The sequence below is a fragment of the Seriola aureovittata genome, chromosome 16, assembly GCF_021018895.1.
Source record: "Seriola aureovittata isolate HTS-2021-v1 ecotype China chromosome 16, ASM2101889v1, whole genome shotgun sequence".
NCBI lineage: Eukaryota > Metazoa > Chordata > Actinopteri > Carangiformes > Carangidae > Seriola > Seriola aureovittata.
Window position 1 is genome coordinate 16,261,362 of NC_079379.1, and position 12,466 is coordinate 16,273,827.

Genomic DNA, 12,466 nt, shown 5'->3' on the forward strand with positions numbered 1-12,466 from the left:
CTGATACTGGATTGCTAAAGTTGACATATATATATATTGGTATTTGAGAATTTAAAAAATCTGACTGATATATTGGGTGATATTTGTTTTTTAACATAAACATACACAAAAAAAAAAAACATTTGTCATTATGACCCCTTTAATTTGTTTAAAGGAATATTTTTGTAAATTCTGCTATTGCTACGTAGCTAGCGTTAGCATTAACTTTACTTACCAGTCTTGAGGAAACATTGTACGTACAACATCAATCTTCATTCCTTTTAAGAGCTGTCTCCAGCAGTGGAAAGCGATCCCAATGTTGACTCTTGAGCGAGACAATTTACAGTTGAAAATAAAGTTTTCATTGCTCTCTGATGAACAAATGTCCTTTAATTTTTATCGTTTCTGATCAGACGTCATATACCGTGCGCATTTACCAGTCTATAATTTAATAAGCTACAGCAGGCCTATAATGTCAACTTTCTAAGAGTTTAGACCTTGCCTCATTTTGTTACATGTTGTCTGTCTGATTTTTTCACTCTATTTTTTTTTTCTTTTTCTCCCTCAGGAGGCAGTGGGGAGGGTTTGTCTGAAGGAGAGAGGACGGGATGTGTTGGTGTTGCAGAGAGTGACATCATCAGTGACGTCGCCGTCGGACCGGCCCTCACCCACATCGTCAGGGGGTGGGTCCAGAGAGGAGGATTGCGACAAGAGGTCAGTCCCTCCTCCTACATAATAAGAGCCCTCCAAACCAACAGTTGCAACAAAAGATATAATCATAGTACTCCTCCCTCTCTTTTTCAGTTTTTTACTTTGGGAGCTCAGGTTGCAACCACGCTCTCTTGCATATCAGCAGTGCTGTCAACACTGTGTGTGTGTGTGTGTGTGTGTGTGTGTGTGTGTGTTTCTGTGTGTGTGCGTGTGTGTGTGTCTAAGATAATGTATGCTTTAGCTTCTGGCACACAGCAGGAAGAAGAGAATGGCTTTTTTGTTTTCAGCTGAAAGGCAAACAAAGATGACACCAAGAATGGTTTACTTCCTTCCACAAAGCAGTGTATGCGTTTAGGATCATATGTATTGGTCTGTGTGTGTGTGTGTGTGTGTGTGTGTGTGTGTCTGTGCGTGTGTGTAAAAGCATTTCCTCAAAGTTGATTTCTTTGTACAGTGTCTGTCTTTGTGTTTATTTAAGTCAGTATGTGCCAAGACCTAAGGCACAATGTAGGGAGTGTCAGTGACAGGCAGGTTAAGTGTGTGTGTGTGTGTGTGTGTGTGTGTGTGTGTGTGTGTGTGTGTGTGTGTGTGTGTGTGTGTGTGTGTGTGTGTGTGTGTGTGTGTGTATACAGTGCTCAGCATCATCAGTAGCAATCAGTTCCCTCTGAGTGCTACTGTAGGAGCTGTCAGACAGAGGGTTTTAATCTCTGAAGCTCTTAGCTGACAGGGGCAGACGGCAAGGCTGTTTACCCCACAGGAGAGCACCCTTCCTGGGTGTGCAAAGCGTAAATGAGGGCTGATCCTCCGGAAGTGTTCAGATATGAAGATGACCTCCGAGCTAGCTACGCTCGCAGAAGCAGAGGAGGACCTAGATGATGAAGATGATGAGGATGAAGATGATTATGAGGATAGAAATCATGATGAAAATGCTAGCAGTTCAGAAATCAGCACATTTGATGTTCCCCACTTCCGCTACATCGATGACGACGACGTGGAGGAGAATAAGGAGGAGAAGAGGGAGGGAGGAAAGAGGGATGGAAGTTGTCGCACTTTGTTTTCATGCCCTAGTGAGGAAGATTGTCGCGGCTCTGCGTCTTACAGGTACGTGGTGGTGTCGGGAACGCCGCTCAAGATCTTGGAGCACCTACTAAGTGACCTGCGGTTGGATGACCAAAGAGGGGCGCCAGAGAGCAGGGAGAGCGGTAAGTTTGGAGACACACACACACGAGTACACGTTTTGTTAACACTGTGTGCACACATCAATGACAGGGCATGCATGCACACAATGTGACTGTATGTCCATAAACAGAAAGATCGATAGAAAGGCTTAGAATTAGAGTAAAACAAAACTTAGTGAAGCAGTTTGTCATATAAATAAAGCAGCTGAATTGTTTATCTCTTTAGCTTTTTGGCCAAAGGTATATTTAAGACTAAGCAACACACCTCCCTCTCATTCCAAGGAATTTCATTTTTAGTGCCACACAAGTTACAACACAGTCCAGCCTGTTCCTTTCTGTCTCTTTCAACTTCCCTGAGGTGGGTCAAAACCCGGGAGGTATGCACTTCATCTCAATTGTACTGTCTTTGTTTGTACTGCCTTTGTTCGCGTGTGTTTGTGTGTGTGTGTGTGTGTGTGTGTGTGTGTGTGTGTGTGTGTGTGTGTGTGTGTGTGTGTGTGTGTGTGTGTGTGTGGATCTGTGGCTGCATGAGTCAGTCAGCCCTCACACCACAGCCAGGTGCATGTGTGTGTGCGTTCATTCAGCCATGTCATTGCCTGTAAGTATGAGGAACATTCAAGAGGTTAAATGCTCTAATGAGTTTGTGAAACGATTCCCCCGAGGGGCTCGTAGGCATTTCTGCTGCAAACAATTTCAGTGGGCTGTTAACTGTCATGTCTCATTTTCACAATCCTCAAGTCTATTACTGGCTACTGGGTTCTTTGACAGGGCAGCACTTATAGTACTACTATACTGTTTTACCTCAGGAAGTGTTTTGTGAATTATTTTATATCAGATTAGTGAGCGGACACTGAAAGTCTTCACTGTTTCAGTTGATCATTTAGCACATAAAGTGTTAAAAAGAAGTTGAAAAGCACTTAATGAACTCACAAGGTGACATGTTTGAATATCCTTTTTGTCTGATTAATAGTCCAAGTTGCTAAGGTAGTCAGTTTACCATCAGTGGAGAAAAGCAGTTTCAGGGTTAAGATGGTCTCCACAAACCACAGCGTCCCCAATTGTGTTATAATGTACTGGCAACGTGCCCTTTTTGTCTTTACAATATTGCTGATATAAGATGATAATTCTTATAATACCGATCAAAAGAAAAATGCATGTTAGTTAAAATACCAACAAATTTCTTGTCATCATTAACGGATCTTAATCTCCTCTAATTAAATTCAGTATCACCATGGAGCCCAGGTCCACTAAACGAATATTTCATACTTCATTCAGGGACATCTGGGTCTCAACCTGTGTTTTATAAAACCCCGCTCTTGCCTGTTGGTACTGCTTTAAGACAAGGCGTCTTTATGTATCGACTCCTCAGCACCACCAGCTCCCAGCAGTCCACAGGGAGCCATCTCACTGAATTGCAGGAAGCAAAGGAAGAAAGAGGGAGAGATGAATGTAGGAGAGGGAGAGGGAGAACTGAGATGGTCTTTGTGGAGGAAGAGCGCCTGATATTTATTCACTGAAAAGAGAAAAAGACGCACTTTTTTTAAGGCTTAGGTTGATTTATTTTTTAAAATTTTTTTTAAAGAGGGAGCGGAGGGAGAGGCAGAAGCAGGGATGCAGATCAACAGTGTATGTGCATGTTTGGCTGTCTCTGGTTCTGTGTTTGGGTGTCTATCTTTTGGTCTGTGTGCACTGAATAAGCATGAGGGTGTGTGTGTGTGTGTATGTGTAGGTCCTCTGGGGTGGTGTTGAGCATCAGTGTGCCGTTTTAGCGGGCTTAGCTGTGCAGCATGTTGAACAGGCTTGAACACGCTTCCATAGAGAGAGAGAGCGATTACCCCAACCACCCCTCCCCATGTACACATAAAAACACACACAACAAAAAACACAGCAGCAGATTACTGCGATTAGTTCAGCACACACACATTTTCTCTCTTTTTCCTTTCCCTCTCGCAAGAGATAAACTCCCCAAGGTCAGAACTGAATGAGTTATTCATCAGGGTGCTGTGTGCGTGTGTGTGTGTGCGTGTTGCTGTGTCTCTGAGTGTATGTGTTTGACTTTGTGTGTGCCAGCGGGCAAACGCAGAGGGCATATGTTGAAGAAGAAAATGGATATTTATCATCACAGAGAGCTGAGAGAGGGCGAGCGTAGGAGGAGAGTGGTAGCAGGGGGAAATGTAACAGGCGAGAAAGAGAAAATGAAAAATGGGGGTGTAGTGGGGGGGGGTGCTAAATTTGAGAGTGAGAGAGGAAAACGGATAGCAGGGAAAAGACTGATATCTGGTCAAGAAAGAGCTCTACATCCACAGACTGAAGAGAAAAGGGCTCAGAAAAGAGAAAATGACAGGAACGTAAGCCACCAGTGTTTTGAAAAAGTGATAAGCTCAGTCAGACCCGCCTAAAAATATTTCTCGAGAAAAGTTGTGTTTTTATTTCTAAAGAGAAGACACTTGTTCAAATATTAATGCTGCGGCCTCTGCTCAGTCTTCTATAATTGATTTCTTTGCTCTCTGCCTGACGGAGCCATATTTGGGTCACACATTTTCCCAGGGAAACAGTTTGACACCACACACACACACACACACACACACACACACACACACACACACACACACACACACACACAGACAAACACACACACACACACACACACACAAACACACACACTCCTCAGCTCCCTCACAACACCAACAATGGCTCATTACCCATCTGCCATGAGGGCTGTTTATATTCAGATCTTACCCATTGAGCACCTGCTGAGTCTCACACACACAAACACACACACCTGACACACTCTACTCTGATGAATTAAAAAAAAACCTCTTGGTGGTGATGTAAATGCAATTGTAAATGTGTGATTTTTCCTGAAGACCCTGAAAAAACTCCCTGTCTCTTATTTCTTTATAACATAAAATAATGACAAAATAAGCAACAATCAAAGTTAATATTTGAGAAAAATAAGCATGTTTGCATCTCTATGGTATGATTCATTAAAACTTCATCAGGAGTATGTGGGTGTATTTGGAAGAGATTTGACAGTGGCTGGAAACGTCAACTCACAATCCATGCTGCGCAACCAAACTTTGGTCAAACCTAAGAACTTTATTTCGACTTCCAGTGGAGATCCCAAACTCTCCTTTGATGTGGCGAACCTGTCAGCGAACAGTTGCTTATTTACAAAGACAACAGATATTAGCATTCAGCAACATTAGCATTCAGCTCACCAGCTAGGCTCAAACTTTGTCAGCTGGTTGGTGCTGGGCAGGTAGCATAAAATGTCAAAAAACAAAACAACGAGCTGAAAGATGCTAAAATGCTCTGTATAGCTGAGCGAGACATCACAGTCAGGTGATAAAGTGTATTTGTTATGTTTGTAAGGTGGTTGACATAAAGGAAATACCATTCATTAGTTCATAATGGAGACAAAGGAAGTCAGAGTTGATGTCAGGAACAAAGGAAGAAAATATGAGACTTCCATGTTACTTAATCTACAAGTAAGACAAATTATTAAGTGGCTGATGGTGTGTTTCCTGTGTTTCAGAAATGTTGCTGGATGACTTCCTGCTGACCTACCTGGTGTTCATGTCCACCCATGACCTCTGTCAGGCTCTTTTGGGACAATATCCTTACTGGCAAACACGTGTAAAAACATAAATCACACTCATATCCTTTCTGCCTCCACACTAAACCTGCTTTGTCTCCTTGACCGCTCTTACCTATAGCAGCGCCCGCTGCAGGGGTCAGGAGGAGGGCAAGGACGCCCTCTTCAGGAAGCGTAAGGTATTGCAGCTGGTGTCCCACTGGAGCAGGCTTTACAAGGACTTCCTCAAGGAAGAGGAGCACGTCAGGAGCTTCATGAAGGTGCGGCACTACTCGTTTCATCACCACAACTGATTTTTTCTTTTTTTTTTTTTTTTTTTTAAATCTCTACTTTCGCTCTGTTTCTTGTATTTGAAAAGATCCTCTGGTGTCCTTTTACATGTGTCACTAAAGAACATCAGAGGTCTCGTTCATCTTCACTTGTCTCTGTCTTGATCTAAAATGGGGTTTTGCACAACAGGACATCTGAGCTGCAGTGTGTGTGTGTGTATGTGTCTTCTCTGATGTACTTGTTAGCTGCATCTCCTGTTAAACTGAACACTTTTTCAGCCTGCAGGGGGAACCTTGTTTTTATCTCATCCCTCCGACAAAGGACCAAACAATAAGAGAAAAATACGGGCACTTTCATGATCTATCATATGAATTTGGGTTTGATCATAATATCTGGCTTTGTGTTTTTATGTCAGAGTATCTAATCACAAGGAACAATGGAAATAAGAAAAAACTAGTATCTACACAGGACACCGTGTTCACTGAAAACACACATACAGATTCTCAGTCACATCATTGTCACATTTCTCATGACAAGTCCTGCTTCTATCTGCTGTGTTCCTGCTATATTTTCACATAGTGGGCCAAATCGGATTTGAATGCCTGTGACGACCATTGCACGCACACACACACACACACACACACACACACACACACACACACACACACACACACACACACACACACACACACACACACATACATACATGTAACATGATCACACATGTACACATCCACACGCACACCCTCAACAGCTGCATACACTCACCCTCTGAAACCTGACAGCTCCATTGCTCAGTGCCGGGTTGCCATGGAAACCAAAGTGCGAGGGTTGGCATGGGTATAATCTCATATGGAGTGTGTAACCCAGGTGATAGTTGCCTAGTAACAGAGGAATGAGAGGGGAATTGGGATGGGATGCTATGGTGGGTCAATGACAGCGATAAGCAGGTGGATGTGTGTGTGGTGCGTTCGTGTGTGCATACGTAAGTGCGTCTTTGCAAGTTGTTAATGTTTCCTTCCCCTGAGCTTTCATGTTACGTACTAATGCTCTGCCATGCACACACTCTAGCACACAGACACAACAGAGCGTGCCCAGTCACCCATTTAAGTACAAGGTACAGAATTTGTCTCATGTTTTTTTAATGTAATCTACCTTCACAGCATAATTTGCACTTGATGGTACTCAGTAAATGAGCAGCACAGAGTGGAATGTTAATACCATGTAGTTTTATTTTGTTGGTTCAGATCATCTTCTTAACCTCAGTTGTATGTCATAGCTTACAGTGGCAAGAAAAAGTATGTGAACCCTTTGGATATTTTTTTTTTTCTTGCATTAATTGGTCATAAAATGTGATCTGATTTTCATCCATGTCAGAAGTATAGACAGTCTCATAAAACACAAACAAATGTAATCTTTCATGTCTTTATCGAACAGACCCATTAAGCATTCACAGTGCTGGTGGAGGAAGTGAATGGATCCATGGATTCAATAACTGGTCGAACCTCCTTTGACACTAATAACCAGTAGCTGCTGATCAGATCTGCGCAAAGTTCAAAATGAATTTCTGACCATTTTTCAATCCATGTCTGGTGTGAACCTCTGGAATCCAATCCACAGCATCTCTTTTAGCCCAAAAGGCAAATTTTCTTTGTGGGAAATGATTTGGGTGAACCAACCTGATAAAAAATTTGCTTGCCTTCTTTTAACCATCATAATTCTGTTGTAACGGGCAGCTAGTCAGATATCTGTTTGATATGGAGCCAATGTAGAACGATGGTTAGAGTGTCTGTGCGTGGTTGACAGTACAGCTAAAGTCTGAGAGCAGCCAAAGACCATTCAAATGTTAATCCTGCAGCCAGTTGCCAGCTTTTCTGATGGACCAAACAAACAAATATTTTACCATCAGTCAACAAGTGTTAACATGAGATTGTGGTTGCAATGTCACAGATCTTGGTTTTCGTTTTCTCTGTCTGTCAGACTCTGTACAGGTGTGTATTAGAAGATCTGTACGAGTTCCCCACACTGGAGAAAGATCTGAAGGAGTTCCAGAAACTTCTGCGTCGCAGACAGTAAGTGGGTTTGTCTCTGCACAGGGCCTTTGTTGACTTTTTTTTTTTTGTTTGTTTCCCCCATGCTTGCCTGCATCCCTCCTCACATTTGTGCTTGTTTCTCACAGCACTGTGGATGACTGTCCTCCAAACCAAAAGGTAAGACAAACAGATGAGAGGAAATATTTACAAAACCCATGATGCTTGAAACTGTCAGTTATATTTTACTGATATGACATTAGCTCTAGATTTCAAAAGTTTTAATGGTATAAAAATGTATGATTTTGTTAAGTATTAGAGGTGTCCTGAAAACCAGTCAAATAACCAAGCTCCCAATTGTATCTGCTGACGTTGAGCAACAATTCCAGGACTTAAATTAGCCGCTCATGCCAATAGTAAACCATGAATTTAGAAAATTAGAGGAAAAAGTAGAGTATAGTCAATCATACATTATAGAATAGACAGCTTAAACTCATAGATGTGCAACAGTAATATAGGAGATGATACAGATGCTGTCAGTGCATCACAATATTCAGTGAAGTATAAACAGTGTTATGCATCTTCATCTTTCTTCTGCTCTCTCTCCTTCAGAGCAAACAAATGTATCAGCAGTTGAGTTTGAAGGAAAACTGTTTGCAGCTCCGAAGTCCGCAGATTGAGACCAGAGAGGGTGAGTAGCAGACACAAACTCATGCACACACATACACAACACACTGCCCAGGACTGTACACAATTATGCATAATGACAGTCTGTGAGTTTTAATTTCAGTGTGCACATGTAAATTGCTTAAATACACCGTGTTCAGCTTCTTTGTGTGCTTGAGTACTTGACAAGAATTAACTCCAGCCTCTCTCCATAAACACTTAAGTCTTTTCTGCATCTGCTTCATTATTATTTTACAGTATTTCAGTATTTTTGTTGTAGCCATCTACTGTGAACATTTTCTATGTATTTCTCAGTTATCTGTTGCGTGTACGTGAGCGCTGACTCCTACCTGAGCGTCCACACACACCCGTCACTGGAGGCCCACGAGCTGCTGAGGATTGTGGGTCTGAAGATGGACAGAGCAGAGGAAGACATGGTGCTCGCTGTGGTCTCACACACTGGAGGTACGCACTCAAAGAAATGCACGCACAGTACATAGTGAACATATAAACATAAGTATTAAATTCCCTCAAGAATAAAAATTTTCTACACCAGCGGTTCCCACCCTCACGCCACCTACAGTATCTTATCAATTATCATGTATAAGTTGCTCCAATGCAAATATTTTAATTGCCAAGTACTTTGTGACCAATAAGTACCTGAACAGTATATATACAGCTTTATCCCTGTGTTTGCTGTCAGTCTCACCTGTTGCTTCTGCCCTGGCTGGCTGGCTGCTGTCCTCCTCTTCCTCTCCCACATCTTTTTTAGCTGCTATCCCTTCATGACTGGTTGTGACTTGGCATCTTGACTGTGCTGTTCAATTCGCAGCACATGTTTGTTTTGCACATCTGACTGGCCAAGTGTTTCAACCACACCGTTGTCACAATAACAGAAGGGTGTGGGGTATCTGTTGACAAGTTGAAATGTGCTCTCAACACATATTCACATGTGAATACATATAAATTGTATTATCTGTGATTATAAAATTGTTATACTTGATCCCATTTAAGGGTCAAAGATAGAGCTTTGCATGACCTCAGCATGGGCCCCTCCTGGGCCTTGGGCTGGGGTCATCTGTACCCTTTGACCACCCCAAGCTGTTAACCTTTTATACATTGCTATTAGCTATTTCAGTCACTAGTTGTCTATACTAACCATTTATCGTTCTATTTTTTTTATTTTACTTTTAACTATTTTAAAAATGTATTCATTACTTTCAGCCAATGTTAATTATTTCAGCTGTTTATTCATTATTACTTTAGCTATCTATTTTAACCATGTATTACTTAGCTAACTGTTAAGACTTCTCTGCTTGCTTACCTAACTAGTTTCATGCACTCTCTCTCTTTTTTTAAAATTTATTTACATTTTTTATTATTAGTTGAGCTGCTGCACCTGCTAAACCCCTTAGCAGCTGCAGAGTGCCCCTGGCCCATGGTTTGACAGTCTAGATTATCGTCATCATCTCTCTCTCCTTCTCTCTCCTTTTCTTTATATAGTCGTCTCTGCAGAGCGGAGGGTGTTACAGCCCAGTGACTGTGTGTACTCAGAGTCTCTGACCCCACAGGGAAAGCTTGTGGCCTGTCGCAGGGATCTCACTGAGATCTTGGTATGTAAATGCACTGCTCTGTTTGTGCTTCTGTCATTCTGCAACATTCAATCTTTCCATGTGTTTCCAACGCGCTGATTGAGGCTAAAGGTGCATCTTGTAGGTTTAAAGCAAACCACGATCTCAAAGATCTGATTATTTGGGCATTTGCTGCTTCTGATATTGTTGCCTGCTTCTTTATCATCTTCTGGCTAAATCAGGCTTGAAAATAAATATTCTACTTCCCCATGACTCATTGTGACATATTTTCGCAGTGTCACAAATGAGTCATGCTTTATAAGCAAGCTGGAGAGACTCAGGTCAGGTGATTGTTATTAACATTGACTCAAAAGGAGAGAAAAGGTGTGAGCCACAATTAATACCGTCACGGCAGGATTGGAAAGTGCTGCATCAGGGCAAAGTGTTCTTCTGAAATGACATGTTTTTCAGATTGGAGCTTAAGTTGTGAATCCTTAAAACCATTTTACACTATTGGGCATTTGACAAACTGCAGTTTAGGGATTTTTTTTTGTCTTGCCTGGATATGTATATTTAGCATCCTGTCATTAACAAACCTGTAGATTCTCTAGCATCATTGTTCTGTAGTTTATTATGAATGTGAGACATTGTTTCTATTGTTTATCGTATTTAGAGATTCCATATATAGTCAGTACATATTTGTATGTACAGCATATACTGTATTTCTGAGCATACGCGATATAAAGGCGACGACATCCTTCTTCGCACTAACTTACCTTTTCTTTGTGTATATGCAGCCTCCTTTGACGGACAGCGCTGAGCTAAGCAGGAGGTCTGTGCGACTCTTGGGCATCAACACCTGGGATGTGGCAGCTGCTCTCACACACCTGGACTGGAGCCTCTTCAAATCCATCCACGAGGTATACACTCTCATACACACAAATATATGCATGTGGTGCATATGCAGACAGTACGGTATAATAAATTCATATTCATGACAGATTGCTGGGGCATAAGCATTAAAGATGCAAATGCTCTACAAGAGTTGGCTGGATCATGAGTACAGAAAGTCTTCTTGCAGCTGAGCGGCTTCCAGGAAGAGCTGAATATTTGTTGGGAAAATGGTGAAGCAGAGCACAGATATTTTGGATGTTATTGTATCATTCAGAAATCTGGACAATGTTTTGTGCTGGATTCTAATTGTCTAATGTGAGAAATTGCTGCTTTCCTCTGTTTTTATAATAACTTAATTATATGTGGATTTTGGACTATTGGTTGGACAAAACACACAATTTTAAGATGTCATGTGGGCCTCTGGAAAATTCTGATTACCGTCAAATAATTACATTCTTAAAGGGAGTAGATATTTTGGGATGCATTCCTCTGAAAAGCTTGATGTCTTTCACTCACACTCTTTCCACCTTTCCCATGCAGCAAGAGCTAGTGTACTACACTCTCAGCCGTACTCCTGGTAGCCACACGGCGGCGCTCTCAGTCCTGCTCCAGCGCTGCAACGAGGTCCAGCAGTGGGTCATGTCCGAGGTGCTCATGTGTGTGTCTCTCAACAAGAGAGTGCAGCTGCTCAAGAAGTTCATCAAGATCGCTGCTCAGTAAGAACGCGCACACACACTCGAACATACACAAATAAAAGTGTATATATCAAGTACGTCGAGGTAGCATTTTGATGCATTTTTGTGCTTGTAGTTGTAAAGCCCAAAGAAATTTGAACTCCGCATTTGCCATCATCATGGGTCTCAACACAGCAGCTGTCAGCCGACTGAACCAAACCTGGGAGGTGAGTGTGTGTTTTATTTAGTGTATTTATACACATACGTTGTGTTGTAAATCTAATTCTGACCAAAAACCTTCCCTTCAGAAATGTCCGGGCAAGTTCAAGAAGCTTTTCTCAGAGTTGGAACTCATCACGGTGAGACAGAGACAGAGATACAGTATTTGCAGTTCCTCTTTCGATTTGAAAAATCAAATCTTGAAATCTCACTTCCTTCTCTCATCGTTTTTCTTTTACTCTGTTTTCTCTCTTCCTCCATCTTTCTTCAGGATCCATCTCTGAACCACAAAGCCTACAGAGAGGCCTTCAAGAGGATGAAACCTCCCAAGATCCCTTTCATGCCTCTTCTCCTGAAAGGTATCATCTCCAACCCTCCCCACACACACACACACACACACACACACACACACACACACACACACACACACACACACACACACACACACACAGCATACCAAGACTTTATTGTTTTTTTGATGAATGACACTTTAATACAGCTGTCCACTGCTCTTAGATATCACCTTTATCCACGAGGGAAATAAGACCTTCCATGACAACCTGGTCAACTTTGAGAAGCTGGTGAGTCCACTCAGTTCTGTAATGTCTTTCAGTGTTTGAGTTTGTTTCAAACTGTTTGAAAGTGACCTTTCAGGAATTTTGCCTTACCTTTGAAC

General features: G+C 41.9%; 1 protein-coding gene across 2 annotated transcripts in view; it reads left to right on the plus strand.

Annotated features, from left to right (window-relative positions):
- rapgef5a (Rap guanine nucleotide exchange factor (GEF) 5a) overlaps positions 1-12,466 on the plus strand; it is a 49,594-nt gene that overhangs the window by 31,736 nt on the left and 5,392 nt on the right. For both annotated transcript variants that reach the window (XM_056399103.1, XM_056399104.1), the window contains exons 10-24: positions 548-693; positions 1,792-1,892; positions 5,407-5,485; positions 5,582-5,726; positions 7,717-7,808; positions 7,916-7,946; positions 8,379-8,457; positions 8,748-8,897; positions 9,936-10,045; positions 10,801-10,923; positions 11,438-11,613; positions 11,708-11,798; positions 11,880-11,930; positions 12,062-12,149; positions 12,307-12,371. In XM_056399103.1, coding sequence (XP_056255078.1) covers positions 548-693; positions 1,792-1,892; positions 5,407-5,485; positions 5,582-5,726; positions 7,717-7,808; positions 7,916-7,946; positions 8,379-8,457; positions 8,748-8,897; positions 9,936-10,045; positions 10,801-10,923; positions 11,438-11,613; positions 11,708-11,798; positions 11,880-11,930; positions 12,062-12,149; positions 12,307-12,371 — 1,527 coding nt within the window. The remainder of the gene's footprint in view (positions 1-547; positions 694-1,791; positions 1,893-5,406; positions 5,486-5,581; positions 5,727-7,716; positions 7,809-7,915; positions 7,947-8,378; positions 8,458-8,747; positions 8,898-9,935; positions 10,046-10,800; positions 10,924-11,437; positions 11,614-11,707; positions 11,799-11,879; positions 11,931-12,061; positions 12,150-12,306; positions 12,372-12,466) is intronic.